The sequence below is a fragment of the Petaurus breviceps genome, unplaced genomic scaffold (genome assembly GCF_028583685.1).
Source record: "Petaurus breviceps papuanus isolate PSGF00001 unplaced genomic scaffold, PetGlider_PUasm1.0 175, whole genome shotgun sequence".
Taxonomy (NCBI): domain Eukaryota; kingdom Metazoa; phylum Chordata; class Mammalia; order Diprotodontia; family Petauridae; genus Petaurus; species Petaurus breviceps.
Window position 1 is genome coordinate 59,825,046 of NW_027185764.1, and position 16,367 is coordinate 59,841,412.

The 16,367-nt window shown below is 40.9% G+C and overlaps 1 protein-coding gene and 1 pseudogene across 1 annotated transcript in view; both read left to right on the forward strand.

Annotated features, from left to right (window-relative positions):
* SLC5A10 (solute carrier family 5 member 10) overlaps nucleotides 1–16,367 on the forward strand; it is a 182,307-nt gene that overhangs the window by 9,832 nt on the left and 156,108 nt on the right. The window contains exon 5 of the mRNA XM_069085195.1: nucleotides 1,802–1,906. Coding sequence (XP_068941296.1) covers nucleotides 1,802–1,906 — 105 coding nt within the window. The remainder of the gene's footprint in view (nucleotides 1–1,801; nucleotides 1,907–16,367) is intronic.
* Nucleotides 11,226–12,577, forward strand: LOC138158978 (inhibitor of nuclear factor kappa-B kinase subunit beta pseudogene; annotated as a pseudogene).

Genomic DNA, 16,367 nt, shown 5'->3' on the forward strand with positions numbered 1-16,367 from the left:
ATCTATCTATCTATCTATCTATCTATCTATCTATCTATCTATCTATCCATCATCAAGAAAGACTTGGATTCCGGTCTCATCCCTGATACATACTAACTATGTGACTCTGGGCAAGTTATAGCTTCTAAGAGCCCCATATGGCTCTCTGAGATGAACAGTTATTGATCTGCATTGGTAGAGGGAAGTTTCCCCCCTGGGAATATACCAGTGAATTCATAGATCCCTCCCTCTCTCCATTTCCCTCCAAGATGAAGTGGGTCCCTGCAGTACCTCTACTGAGCATTGCTTAAAATGAATCACAGGATCATCACAAGGAACTTAGCAATTTATAGCAACTGAAGTACTCTCCTCACAACAGCCCTGTGAGATAAGAAGTAGAAGTAGCCTCATTTTGCAGGTGAAGAAACTACGACTCAGAGAGGTTAACTAAACTAATCTGAGTCATATACAACAGGGAGTCTGAGATTTTCCGATTCCAGATCTGGTGTGCCTTCTCTAGCACTATGCTGGTTCTGTCTTGTCCATACAACTCTATTTTTAAATGGTGAAAGTAGATAAGTGCTAGTCAGAAAGACCTGGGCTCAAATCTGGCCTGAGACACTTAACAGAGATGTAATTTTGGGCAAATCATTTGATGTCTCTGTGCCTCAGTTTCCTTTTCTGTAAAATGGGGATAATACCAGTACTTACTGCCCAGGGTTGTTGTGAAGACAAAATGAGATATTTGTTAAGTTCTTTGCAAACCTGAAGATTTTATATAAATACTGTAGCTATTAATAATTCATAATTTCCCCTACTTCAAACTACTCTTATTTTAATCTTCACAGGCAAAACTTAACTGTAAAATGTCTGCTTTTACTATATCTTTCAAGACTAAATAGAGATTGAGGAGGTAACTGAAATTATTAATTCATCAATAACCAAAGAGCACTAGATTTATAATCACAGGACCTGGGTTCAGATCCCAGCTCTGCTGTGACCTTGGGCAAGTCTCTTCCCCTTGCTTAGAAGGGAGTCAATTTCCTCATTTCTAAAATGGGCAGACTGGACTAGAAGACCTTTACTTAGATGAACCTTTACTTAGAATTGTTGAAAGCCTCTCCTCATGGAGGGTATGGACATAACCACTGGCATGCTTTTTAAAGAAATGATTATACTTTATTTTAGTGCTCATTTTTCAAATTTTCAGTTCCCAGTTTTCTCCCTCCCACCATCCCCTTCCCCACACATTGAGAAGACAAGCCATATGATATCAATGATACATATAAGTTATAAGAACATATGGCACATTATTAAGATGACAAAAACCAACTTTTGATTAAGTCTCAGTGATTGAGACTTTCCCCAACATAATGTTTTCGTTTGGGGCTAACCCTTCATGACTTAGGCAGGCTCTCAGCAGCTGGGCTTCACCAGAGAGGATCTGGTAGGCTTAGACTCTTGAGAAGAAGAGTACAGGGGCTGGGCATGGTGGTGTTTGCCTGTAGCCTCCACCGCTGGGGAGGCTGGAGCTGGTGGATCTCTTGAGTTCCCCCTAAGGAGAGGAAACTAGAGAACACTCCAGCCTCCATACTGATCAGTATTGGGATTGGCTTGTGAGTGGCCGAGGTACTTCCAGTCTGGGTGAGATAAGGAGACCCAATCTCAAACAAAATAAAACAAAACAAAACCCAGTACCAGTTAAGTGTCAGTGGATCTGTAAGTGCTGAAGGCAGTCAGAAATCACTGAAGGTTGGAATGGGAAGATATGAGGGCCAGAGTTTGGATTTCACGCTAACTTTATGTATGTTCCCCACCCCAGATTGTCACCTTGCCCGAGTACCTTCAGAAGAGATATGGAAGGTCCAGGATACGCATGTTCTTGTCCATCTTGTCACTGCTGCTGTCTGTTTTCACCAAGATCTCTGTGAGTAGCCCTGGCCTGTGAAAGGACTGGGTACATGGGGAGCTGCTGCTTGGGTTGTTTGTGATCTAAAGTGAGAGGAAGGAAGATCTTGCAGTCTGGGAGTCATCCACCTGAAGGAGAGAAGTCATCTTGAATCACAAGATTGTCATAAACTTAGAAATTGGGATTTGTAGATGTTAAAGGATGTGGGCATGTACAGCCTTGGATGGGAAAAAGACTGGGGGTGGAGATTGGGACTAAGCACAAAGGATTCTTCAACTCTTTGAAAAACTGCCCAGTGTAAGAGATATTAATTTAGCCTTATCTGCAGAAGGCAGAACTAGGAACAATGGCTTGACTTCAGGAAAAGCTTCCTAACAACCAGAGCTGTTCAAAACTAGAATGGTTTGTCCTGAGTGATAATGGGTCCCCATTCAGCTGAGGACTTTAAGCAAAGACCCAACCACTTGGGTATTTTGTAGAGCGGATTTATTTTTGCATTTATGGATTAGACTAGATGGTTTTTGAGGTTCTTTCCAACTCAGAAATTCTCTGAAGTAATAGCTAAGGTATTCTTGAGTGATAAAGGACCTTTAGAGACCATGTATTCCAACCCCTTCAATTCCCAGAAGATAAAATGAGGTTGAAAGAGAGGGAAAGACATTCCTAAAGTCACAAACTAAATTAAGGTCAGACTTGGGACTACAACTCAGTTTTCCCAACCCACAGGCCTATGTATTTCATTATTTAGGTCTGTAGGAACAAATATATATTCCAAATATATAACAAATATATATATAGTAGAGTCTATTTCAAGAAAAATTTAATTCTCCCCACGATGCTTGAAGGCGTGAGAACGTATTTAAGAAAATATGTATTTTAATGTAAAGGTATTTAAAATATAAAGGTATTTTTAAAAATATTTGAATTTTATTTTACCTTATTTTAAATTTCTCATGAATGTGAAATCAATCAAGAAAATACCCACTATGTACTGGGCATTGTCTTAGGTACTGAGGATACAAAGGCAGAAGCAAAATTGTCCCTGATCCCGAGGAGCTTATGTGCTATGGGGGAATGGGAGGCATAACATATATATATATATATATATATGAAAAAATATGGGGAGGTGGACAGGGAAGACACCAGAAGCTGAGGGACAAGATCATTATGCAGAAGTTGGTGCTTAAGCTAGGTCTTTCTCAATCCTGCTATTTCTATTTCTCCATTATCTCTCTCTTATCTATCTATTTATTTATTTATTTTTGCTTTTTGGAGGGTGGAAGCCAAGGCAATTGGGGTTAAGTGACTTGTCCAAGGTCACACAGCTAGTAAGGGTTAAGTGTCTGAGGTCAGATTTGAACCCAGGTCCTCCTGATTCCAGGGCCAGTGAACCACTTAGCTGCCCCTCCATTATCTCTTACATGCTGCTTTTCTCCACACACAGCTACCACCCTAGTTCAGAAACTTATCACCTCACACCTAGCCTATTATAATAGTCTTCTAATTGGTCTCCCTGTCTCAAGTATCTACTCCTCTGATTTACCCTCCATGGAGTTGCTACAGTAATTTTCCAAAAGTTGAGGTCTACCCATGTCATCTTCCAGTTCATAAATTCCAGAGGCTCCTATGACCCCTAGGCTCAAATACCTATACCATCATTTCACAGAATAAACACACATAGGAATCATACCTCAGGAAACCCACCTGGGGAATAAGCCCAGAGACATCACTCACACCTCTGCTGCAAGACCACCAATGTTTTCTGGTGATGTCATTGTGCTACTCTCATTGGATCCACAACCATTTGGTGTAACTTCTCTGTGGGGCATGGAGCCTTTGCTAGGCCTGTGACTGGTATGCAGGGAATCTCCATGGGCATGCTGCTTTGCTAGTCTTGTGGAAGCTTGAATCCTTTTCATATATTTCCTGGAATGTAGGTTAGAGAGCCAGGCTCCTAAATGGAAATCTCTTGCAACTTTTTGATTAATTTGGTTTCTTATATTTAGTTCTATGATCTAGCTGTGATTTATTGTGATTATATTATAAGGTGAAGATATATTTTTTCCATATTACTAGCAAGTTTTCTCAACAACATTTCTTAAATAATGAATCTGCCTGCCAGTTGTTATTGTCTATAGGTTCATTAAATATTGATTTTTTATCTATATTTTTTGTTTGTTTCTTGGATTTAGAGTCTATTTTTTTGGTTTGTTTTTCTAAAATGTTTTGCCCAATACTGGATAGTCTTGAAGTAAACTGTTCCATAACAGGTTTTAAAGTCTAGCAGAGAAAACAAAATCTAGAAAGGCAATCATCATCTTTTATAATTTTTAACTTAACCTGTACTATTCTTATCCTTTTGTTTTTCCACATACATTTTGCTATGCTTTTGTCCTATTTTAGAAATCTTTATTGAATCAGATCTATAAATTTAGAGATAATTGGCATTTTTGCCATGTTGATATAATTCATCAATGAAAACTGAATTTCTATTCAGTTATTTAGATCTTTCCTTATTTCTGGCAGTTTGATTTTATGGTTATCTTTGTTAATTGATCACAGGAGTGTCTAAGTTAATTCCCAAATATTTAATTATTGCTTTTCATTATAGATGGGATTTCTTTTAAAAAATTTTGTCCTTAAGTTTAATTGGTAGTACATAAAAATACAGATAATTTGTGTTTACCTTGAATACTATAAATTTGCTGAAGTCATCTGTTTTTTCAATTTTCTTTTGTTAAGAATAATGGGGGAGGCTAGGTGGCGCAGTGAATAGAGCGCCAGCCCTGGAGTCAGGAGGATGTGAGTTCAAATCCAGCCTTAGACACTTGACAAACTTACTAGCTGTGTGTCTTTGGACAAATCACTTAACCCCAATTGCTCTCCAAAAAAAAAAAAGAATAATGGATCTTCATATTGTATCAAAGAAAAATACCTCTGTTCCTATTCTAAATGTTTTGTGTTGTGAATGGATGCTATATTTTATTTTAGATATATTTAAATATTAATTAAATATTTAAATAATTAAGATTAATATATTTAAATATTACTTATATATTTTGGTTTATTCCTGAATACGTGTCCTGGTTATCCTTATCCTACCCAGAAAAACTTTCCTTGTAACAAGGAAAGCAAAAGGAGAAAAAAGTCATTCAGGAAAACTAACCAACGTAGCAGCATCCATAATATTCCATACCCATTGTTCCCCACTTCTTCTGAGAAGCGAGACAAATGATTGCTGTATTTTATTGAATGCTTTTCTCCATCTATTGTTATGTTCATCAAGCAATTAGTCAACTAGCATTTATTAAATATTTACTAGGTGCCAGGCACTGCGCTAAGCTCTAGATAAAAAGACAAACGGGAAATAATAGTTACTTACCTCAAGGATCTTCCATTTTCACAGAGGAGATACCACACACACACACACACACACACGCACATGCACACACACGCACACACACATGCATGCACACGATATATGCAAAATGAACACAAACAAGAAAGGGATTATATATGAAACTGTCAGCTTCTGTAATGTACTGTTTGATTTTTTTCCAATCCGTACCATTTAAAATAATAATAATAATTCAAATTTAACAATGAAGTTCCAAAACTGTTTTGATTGCCTGTAACTCTTCAGAACTTTATGTTTTCTGCTGATTTTTAAAATGATTCATTGCTACTTTTCTTTCTTTTCTTCCTTTTTTTCACTCGTTATCAAAACTCCCACACTCTCCCCATTCCCCCCAAAAAAGAAAAGTAAAAAACCTGTTCTTATACTTAATAAACATATTCATACAAAAGTTTTGATGTTGATCTTATTTTTCTTTCCTCTCTTAAAACCAACACAACATAACAAAACCATACCTAATCCCTGTATTTGTCTTATTTCATTCCCTCTATGATCTTTGAAGGCATTAGGATTCTGAAATTCTCTTCTCCCACTATTAGAATATAAACACTTTATCATTATTGAATCCCTTCCAATCACTCAAATGTATTTACCTTTCTAGATTTACCTTGACTATGCTAGTGTTTCTTTTTTTCTGTCTTTTTAATTTAATTTTTTATTCTCAACTTAAATACCAGAATAAGAGTATTCATTATGTACACAGTAGAACACAATTGCTTTTTGGTAGTATATACCTTCCTTTTTATTTTAAAAATCTTTTCACTCTATTCTAATATTTCTTTTTTTTTTAAAACAATCGGGGTTAAGTAACTTGAGCTCAAGGTTACACGGCCAGTTATTTCTGGGTGTGGTGCTGAGTATCTGAGCCCAGATTTGATCCCCAGGTCATCCCGACACTGGAGCCCGTGCTCTTACTCGCTGAGCCACCTGGCCGCCCCTAAGCAATTGGGGTTAAGTAACTTGCTCAAGGTTACACAGCCAGGTGTTTCTGGGTGGGTGCTAAGTGTTGGAGCCCAGATTCAATCCCCAGGTCTTCCCGACACTGGAGCCGGTACTCTTACTCGCTGTGCTACCTGGCCACCCCTAATATTTCTTATTGTCTCATGAAGTCATTAAAGTTTTTTTCTTTTTGTTTTGTTTTTTCTCATTCAGTTTTTTAAAGAATCTACTACTTGGTAAGAGTTTCTGTTTTCTATTTTAATTTATTTATTTTCCTTTCCATTTTCTCCATTTATCTCTAATTTCACTTGTAATTTCATTTTTATTTTCATTTATAATGGCCACTTTTATGGCCCTTGTGACCAAGACACTTTAAAAATGGCTTCTCTGGTACAGTTACTCTCCCTGCCATTGTTACTTAAGTCTTTAAAGAATTTTTTTATTCTTCACTTAAATCATAATGCAGTCCATAGGATCATTGATACAGAAATGACCTTAGTGTTTATCTAGCTCAGTTGCTTAATTTTTAAATATAAACTGAGGCCTAGAGAGTCACTTTCTAAGGTTACATAGGTAGTCAGGACTTGAACTCATCTCCAGTAATTACAAAGGCAGCATTTTTTCCACTAGACCACACATTTCTTTTGAATATCCTTTGGAGCTTATCATATTAGAGATGCTTAATAAATATTTGTTCTCCTTTCAAATTTTTCTTCCTGAACTTTCACTTAACTTCTCATTTTATTTTGATCTCTTGTTTGACTTCTTCTACTTGCTCTTATAGTCCTTGTGCCAAGTCATTTTTTAGTTTGAGATTCTTCTTATGGAAGTTGTGGGGTTAAGACTCAGGTGCAGAATGAAGCATTTTTTTTTCTTTCTTTTCTTGTTTTTTTTTTTTTCCCACCTCTTGGAACACGTATAAGGAAAAATGTTTTTTTCATGACTTTGTATGTGTAATGTTTATTTTATTTCTTGCCTTCTCAATGGGTGGAGGAGGTTGGAGAGGGAGAGAATTTGAAACTGAAAATAAAATAGAATAGAATTTTTAAAAAGAAGTTATAAGGTTTTTCTCTTTTTCTGGGTTTATTTCTTGAAGTTTTCTTAAGGCTTGGTATTTATTCTTCTGTTTGGTGTTTTCTTTTGTTTACTCACATGTTCAGCCTCAGTTCTTAGGCAGTTTATTCTCAGACCTTTCTCCTCCAGCCCTCTGGGATGGGTTGAGTTGACCTTCTTTGGGTCTAACTTTAGCATTTAACATAGTGCTTAGCACATAGTAGGTACTTAGTAAATATTTATTTATTGATTGACTCCTTTGTAGTCTGGGTGTTGCTGCCAATGCTGATCCAGAAGGGAGTGCCTAGTATTGGACTTTACCATCTGCTGAAATTTCTGACTTTTAACTTAATCTCCAGGTGGTCCGTGGTAGATTCTGACCTTGGCTAGACTCTGTCTTCTTCTTGCATAATCTTTAATCAGGAATTGTTTCCTTCACCTTCTGTGGCCCTAACAGGCTCCAGGTGGATGTTGGAGATCACTGTGCTGTCAGACCTCCTGCATATGCCTCATGGCATCGGTATCCAGGTGCTGAGTTGACCCTGTCCCATTCTGTGGCTCTCTGAGGCTCCTCTAAAGCAAATATGACTGAGTTCTATCTCCCTGTGCAGTTATCTATGGGAGCTGGTTCTGTCCCGATTTAGTTTTTGATAGGCCATGGTAGGGTTTTAGCTTTGAACCTCTAATTACTGGAGCTTGAGGTGGTTAATGGACCTCTCTCCCCCTTCTATACACAGAGTGCTGACTGGATAGTTTTAGGTGGGTTTGTAAGATCTGGTACTGCTTCCCTATGGACTCCCATCTCTGCCTTTACTAGCCAACCTGTTTACTTTCCATCCAGTAACATTTCCTGGAATGGCTCTCTTGACTTCTGTTTGGTTTCCCTGAGTTTGCATAGCTTTTTAAGCAAACTCTCCCTAGGTCTGTCATTTACTGGGCTTGTATGTATTCATATTACCTTCCCACCCCCATTCTACCTGCCTCTTTTTTGGTGTAATTCTCAACTGGGTAAAGGAGCTTATCACTTTTCTTACTTTTAGGTTTTATCATTAATCTTTCTGAAATCATTTTCAAATATTTGTTGGGGCTTACATGAGAGAGCTGAATTCCTCTAAGAACATTCATGTCATTATCTTAATTGGAAGTGCCAAAGATCTTTAAATACTGAGCATAGGAATTTTTATTTGATTTTAGGGGTAATAGGGAGCCACTGGAGTTTCTTGAGTAGGAAGATGATATCGTTGGACCTGTCATTCAGGAGAATCATTTTGGCAGCTGTGTGGAGGATGGACTGGGGAGAAGCTTGAGGTAGGGAGCAATTAGGAGGTGATAGTCTACAGGGGAGATGATAAAGACTTCAATTAAGGTGGTGGCCAAGCAAGAGGAAAGGAGGATAGGTGTGCCAGAAATGTTGTGGAGATAGAAGTGTCAAGATTTGGCAAATCATTGGATGGGATGGACACATGGGGTGCATCAGAGTGAAGGGCTGAAGACAGCAGCAAATTTGTGAACTTGGAAAGATGGTAGTACCCCTGATAGTAAAAGGGAAGTTGGGAAGACAAGTGGAATTTTTGGGGGGGTAAAGACTGAGTTTCATTTTGAATGTGTTGAGTTTGAGATGCCTGAGAGTATACCATTTGAAATGTCCAGTAGGCAGTTTGTAATAGAGCTGAAGCTCAGAAAACTTCAGGGTTGCTAGATTTTTGTTGTTTGGTCATTCATTCATGGCCAATTCTTTGTGACTCTGTGAACCAATTGTCTATAGGGTTTTCTTGACAAAGATACTGTAGTCATTTGCCATTTCCTTCTCTGATTTTAGGTAGGGGTTAAGTGACTGGCTCAGGGTCACACATCTAGTAAGTGTCTGAGGTCAAATTTGAACTCTTGTCTTTCTGACTTCAGGTCCAGTACTCTATTCACTGGGCTACCTAGCCACCCCAAGGGTAGATAAATAGATTAGATAGGTAGACAGACAGATAGACAGACAGACAGACAGACAGACAGACAGACAGACAGACAGACAGACAGACAGACAGACAGACAGACAGACAGATAGATAGATAGATAGATAGATAGATAGATAGATAGATAGATAGATAGATAGATAGATAGATAAGATTCAGGTGCACAGAAATAGGAGCACCATGTCAGAGGAGAAGGCCCAGGACAGAGCATTGAGAGATACTCACAGTTAGTGGGTATGATGAAGATGATGCATATACAAAGGAACCTGAGAATGTGTGGTTAGAAGATATAAGAAGAAGACCAGGAGAGAACAATATTACAAAAATCCGGAGAAGAAAGATTCAATAGGAGAAGGTAGTTAACAACATCAAATGCTGAAGAATGGTCAAGCAGGATGGGGATTGAGAAGAGGCCAGAAGATTTATCAGTTTCTAAATCACTGGAAACTTTGTAAAGAGCAGTTTCAGGTGACTGACTAGGTCAGAAATAGGGGGCTGTAGAGATAACTTGAACGGTTTCTTTTTTTCTTCTTTTTGGAGGGCAATTGGGGTTAAGTGACTTGCCCAAGGTCACACAGCTAGTTTTTGTGTTAAGTGTCAGAGGTCAAATTTGAACTCAAGTCCTTCTGACTCCAGGGCTGGTGCTCTATTAACTGCGCCACCTAGCCACCCCTTGAGTGGTTTCTTAAGCCAGCTCTAAACTGACACACTAGCCCGTGAAAGTATAATGTGTAATCGTAGTCCAGGCATGATTGTCAAGCAATCCATTTATTGATACCATGAGCATGGTTTTTATAGAGTAATGAAACAAAGAAGGTAATTATGGGTCACTTTGTTTTCTAATACTCTTTGTTCAGTTTCAAGATGCCAGATGGTGATGCCAATTTAGACCTTGACGATTATCATGTCCTTTGATGATTTCCAAGCCATATGAATAGTATCTAAGAATGTATGGAGAGCTTAACACCTTCTGGCAGTAATCCCAGAACAGGGCACCTCCCTGAATCACAAGATATCAGAAAGGCTCTGATTTACAGCTACTTCTCAAGGGAAAAACCAGGACTGGTCACTTTGGACTGGCCACAGTAAAAACCCAGAGCTAACTTATCTAGGACCAGCCTGATTCCTGGATCAGATGTTTTGGCTCCCTTCAGGGAGTGGCTTAAGGAGGAAATGAGAGGAGAGAAAATAGTAGTGTAGTCGCTGAGTGTAGAGAGCTATTTTGAAAAGTTTAGCTGAGAGATATGACATGATAACTAGTTAGAATGTTGAAATCCAGAAGGTTTTTGTTTTGTTTTGTTTGCCTTTTGGAGGGCAATTGGGGTTAAATAACTTGCCCAAGGTTACACGGCTAGTTTTTTTGTGTGGGTGTTAAATGTCTGAGGCTGGAATTGAACTCAGGTCCTCCTGACTCCGGGGCCGGCGCTTTACTCACTGTGCCACCTAGCCGCCCAAGAAGAGTTTTTAAGGATGTGGGAGACTTGGGTGCATTTGTAGGTAGCACTGAAGGAACCAGCACATAGATATAAAAGAGACAGTGGGAATGATAGTGGGGAAGTTGGAAGAGGGAGTCAGGGATGATGAAAGAATATTTTAGGCATGGGGCACAGCCAGCACAAAGGCATGGAGGTGGGAGATAAAGTATCATGTTCAAGGAACTACAAATAGTTCAAGAGTCCAAGCAGAATATCCCTTTTACCAGCTGAGGATAGTGTGGGGTCAGGTGTAGCACATGATACTGACCCTAGAGGAAGACTATGGAGCAGATATGATGAGCCTCCTTTGCAATAACAGCAGCCTCTCTGTTGCGGTTTAAACCCAGGGACACCAAAAACTGCTGAGGTGGGAGCTCTGCCCACCCAAAACTGCTGCAGTTTCATGATGTGCTGTGGTGGAACTGTCTTAAAGAATTCATTCAGACCACCTCTAATCCGAGTATAGGCATTTATTGAGATTGATACCTCTCATGAAGCGGGCTAAGTTCCAAGAGGAACCAGCAGCTTTAGAGAAACCAAGATGGATTTTTATAGGGTAAAGATGCAATTACACAACAGAAATTTACATAGAATAAAGGAATATCATTAATATTAAAAAGGCAGGAGGAGTTTGTTAAGGGATTAGGTAATAAAGGAGGCGTTTGTTAAGGGATGAGGTGATGGAGGAGGGGACCCATCTATAGTTCGGTGGTTAAACATTCTGGTCATTCTTCCCACCAGCTGGCTAGCTATTGTGGTCCTGTCTTGGGCTAGACAGATGATGTGATTATGATTGAATACAAGAATACACCTGTTTCTGTGGGAATGGGTCTGGGGGCAGTGACCAGCTAGGTTCCCATCATATGGACACACCTGCTGTTTCTGTGGGAACTAAGAGTTCAGGGACACACGTGTTGTTCCAGTGAACAGTGAGGCATATACAAAGAAGTTAGGACATTGCAGGGTCAGGGGGGGGGGACTGGGGCTAGATAGGTGCAGTGGGCCTGCTGTTCAGTAGGGCCAGGCCTATAATGAAGTTAGAATATTGGGGCTTAGGGGCAGTTTTATTAGGATTTCATCATCTCCAAGGTGAAGAGCTTTAGTGGCATTCAGGGCTCAACTAGATTTCTTTAAAACCAGCATCCATATTGACCTGAAGAAATACAGTGAGTAGACCAAGTCTGAGATCATGTCAGATAAACTGCTGCTAGCCTGGCAGGAGATGGAGAAAGCTGTGGAGCTCTGTGGGTGGGACACAGATGTGAAACTTCTCGTGGAACAAATGGTAGTGCTACAGACAGATACTAGAGACCTACCAAGGAGTCAGAAACAAGGAGGAACCTTGGGTGATCCACAAGAGCAAGAGCGACAGCTTCACCTGCAAGTAAGGGGAAAACCTAGAGACCAGTGAAGTGATGGAGACAGTCAGGAAATGGTATGGCCACTCCTTCGGGTCATCCAGAGCTTTGAGCCCTTTCTATGCACCTCAGTAAACTAGAGTTTGCAAGCAGAAGGTGCTAGAATTGTTACCTCAGGTAGAAGGGGTGAGCTTAATGAAGGAGGAGGAGAAGACAGGCACACAGCTTCAGGAAAAAAGACAGAAGGAACCATAGAATCTCCTGCAGTAGCTTGTGGCAAGGTCCGAGGTACAGTGAGTGGGAGACCAGAGAGCAGGAATGCTTCTCAGTTGTTATGTCAACCTTCCATAGCTCCCTGTGGCTTACCTGAGTCAGTCAAGAAAAGTGAAGTGGTGACGAAACACAGACCCCTCAGCCCCCAGGTACACAGTGGAGTGGAGGACACCACAAAAAAGCAGGGTCAGAGTTGTCTGACCTTGGACTAGACCTGGTTACATTCTGGGGATGGTGAACAGAACAACATGCATCAGACACAGATCTGAGCCTCTAGGGCTGCTTGGATGGACTTAAATGGGTGAAGCTGTTGAATAATGTACCTCTCTGGGCCTTTTCTGACCTCTGGTATGATGATGATCTCCAGAGCCAGGAATTCTGTTCTGGGGGGAGATCTCACTTCCTCCTCCAAAGGTGACACAATTTGAACTGAAGTTGTGGGCCCCAGTGGGCGACACTTTGGACTTGGGCAGGAAAGTTGAAAGACGCCCATGAAGGGGGCCATGCCAAATGATTCCAGGTCATACGTTTCCAGATTATATCACAGCTGATCCTGTCTGTGCCATAGGAAAGTGCTTCCAAGTTTGGGTCCCTCTACAGACCACCTGGGATAGGCTTGGCTGCCTTCTGGGTTAGAGCAACCCTTTGGGGCATCTATATGAGTGTTAATCTTTTCTTTGCTTACCATCCTTAACAAAGTCCCAGGGCCTAAGCATACCAAAGTGATGCTCTCATGATCATCTTTTCAGGTTAGCCTTGGTTTGCTATAACTGGAACTTAGGAGTAGTCACTCTTGGAAGTTCTTTTGCCTGGGGGCCAGTGCTGTGAAACCAAAGGAAGCAGAGATAGAACTAGGGTGGAGCAATCAGGACTTCCACCCAGGACATTGCATTTAGAACGAATACAACACTTGCAGTCAGTGTTATAAAAACAATGGAGCTGAGCAAACTCATTGGCAAGAATAATTAGTTCAAGTAGGAAGCAACAACATGTTTATTACTCATGATAAATTGCACAGGGGAAACAGCACAAATGTTTTCATCAGAGAGATGTATGACTGAATAAGGAGGTAGGACAATCATGAAGGGAAAGTGAAGGATAATTGGTGGACAGGTCTTATGCACCACTGATATTCGTGAAATGCCAACAAATCTAGAATGTCAAATGTCTACGTCAATAATGCATTGGGTAGAATTCCTGTGAAGGAATTATGAAAAGAGGTGGATGAGAGTCAGGCAGTATGAGAAAATGTGCTTGGTTTGCAATCTGCAATGCTAAAGATGATGTCACAAATACATTAAAATCTCCTAAGCAGATATTTCATCATGGGTCACATTGCAAGTGTCCCAAAGGGCAATGAAGAGACACGTGGTGGTTACAAATAAGCTAAGACATAATACCAATAATGACGTGTAAAAGAAATGGCAAAAAGATGTTACCAAAGACAAGTATGAATTGCAAAGGAGTGCGTAGGTCATGAGCAAGAGTGAGGAACAGCATAGGGAAAGCTCAAATGCTATCATGGTGTCTACAAAATATAAAAAGCTCCTGAGGAAGACTTCCATTTGGTATCTTGGATAGACGCTCTATGGAAGATTTATGGAAAGACACAGACAAGAATAACACAGGACAAGAAGGAATGGATGAATTGTGATCTGAACTAATGGAGGGTGCACCCATACCAGTGAAACAGTGGGCCCATTAAAGTATTAATGTTTCAAGTTATTCTTCCTGATTTTATCTTTTCAAATGTCATTTTCCTTCCAGATAGAACAGAGATGGTAGAGTTGAAATGTGATAGTTTCACTATTCATCAAGGATGAATACTATGGAAATGCTAATAAACCTGTTCCTTTTTTTTTTGCATCTTTTTGTTTATAGATAACTCCTTCCAGTTTTATTTATAAATGTGCTCAGGATGATCTGGCTTAGCTGGGTTTCAACAGGCTTTGGAATCAATCAATCAACAAGCATTCATTCATTAATTGCTTTGTTGTTCAGTTGTTTTAGTTGTGTTTGACTCTTCATGACCCCATTTGGGTGTTCTTGGCAAAGAGTGGTTTGTTATTTCCTTCTACAATTTGTTTTATAGATGAGGAAAGGGAGACAAACAAGGGTAGGTGACTTGCCCAGGGTCACCAGTTAGTAAGTGTCAGGCCAGATTTGAACTCAGGAAGATGAGTCACTTCACCACCTAGCTGCCCTAGTAAATTGCCTATTATATGTCAATCACTGTGCTAAGAGGATAGAAGGAGATAGAATGAAACAATCCCTACTTGCTTACATTCTTCTTTTCTATTTTGAGGGGGAAGGTAGGGCAATTGAGGTTAAGTGACTTGCCCAAGATCATATAGCTATCTTAAGTGTCAGAGGCCGGATTTGAACTCAGGTCCTCCTGACTCCAGGGCCAGTGCTCTATTCACTGCGCCACCTAGCCACCCCTACTTGCTTACATTCTAATGGGGGAGATAACAAATACATATATAAATATATACAGCACAGATATAAAGTGAATAAATATAAACATATATAAAGTACTTTAAATATAAGGTCTTTGGGAGGGAGGGCATTAATAGCTGGAGGGTTCAGGAAAGGCTTCAGTCAGAAGTTGGTGCTTGAGCTGGGTGTCTCTAGTGAAGCCGGTGATAGGAAGAGATGTGCATTCCAGGTGTGGGGTGGCCAGTGCAAAGCTGGAAAGAGGCTGATGCGTGTGAGGATCAGAGGCCAATCTGATTAGACCGTAGAGCGTGGGAAGGAGAGCATAGGTTGTAAGGGACACATCTGGGGAGGTCAGTCTGTATCTGAAGGGAAATTCTCCAGCACACAAGATGCTCAAAGGCAGAGTAGGGAAATGTCTGAGTTGTGCCTGTTGTCCTGGGCATGATCCCTCTCCTCTGGTCCCCCTTGTGACAAAGGCACGCTTTTGTGAGAGGGCTGGCAGCCGTGAAGGCGCAGTCTGTGACCAGGGTTTGGGGTCTGGTGAGGATAACCAGAATGCTGAACTTCGGGCTCGGGAAGACGTCGCTGCGAGATTACAAAGGAGACACAAGAGAGCGCTAGAGCACCGCGTAGCGTCTAAAGCGCCCATTAGCTCAGAGCGAGCGGAGCTCGGGGCACACACGGCTTGGTCCCGCTGCTGTCCCGCTCCAGCTGGCAGCCCGGTCAGGAAGATGCGCACTGACCTGGTAGGGCAGTTGGGGTTAAATGACTTGCCCAAGGTCACACAGCTTTGTGTTAAGTGTCTGAGGCTGGATTTGAACTCAGGTCCTCTGGACTCCAGGGCCGTGCTCTACTCACTGCGCTACCTAGCCTCCCCTCTTCTGTCTACATCTGAAGACCCTCGAGAGGCATCTGGGGTGAAACTCTTGGGACCATTGCTGCCTTCCCCAGTGGTCCAGCAGGTAGAAGTAGAATAGCCTGCATTTTGCTTCATAAATAATTGGTTGATCGCCTGGATAGATATGACATAAATCCCCTGGTGGAGCTAGCAATTCTGGTCCCATGTCCCTCCGCACCTTATAAAAGAAACAAATTCCAGTGCTTTATAATGCAGCTGCTACCTGGGTGGCAATTAACCTGAAGGAAAAGGGAAGGATGCAGCTGGCAAAGTCTATCCTCCTCCCTCTGGCTCTCTGTCTCAGTCTTCATTGTCTTTTGTGATTTTCCCATGCAGATCAGATCCAGGTGAGAAATCTGTCCTTAAATAAGTGCAATCATTTATTTTTTCAAGGCAAGTGGGCTAAGTTGGACTCACCCAGGGTCACTGGTGTCAAGTGTCCAAGGCCAAATTTTAACTCAGGTCCTCTTCACTCCAGGCTGGTTCTCTATCTGCTGAGCCACCTAGCTGCCCCCCCCCCCCCCCCACCCCCTTATTTTTAGTGCAGGTTTAAAGGGTTTAGGGGAAGTAGGTCTCCTATGTCAATGATGCAGCTGTTGTAGCCTTCAAGGTCTTAGCACAGTCATGAAAGCTAGATGATAATCCTGGTTCTGCCCCTAATTTGC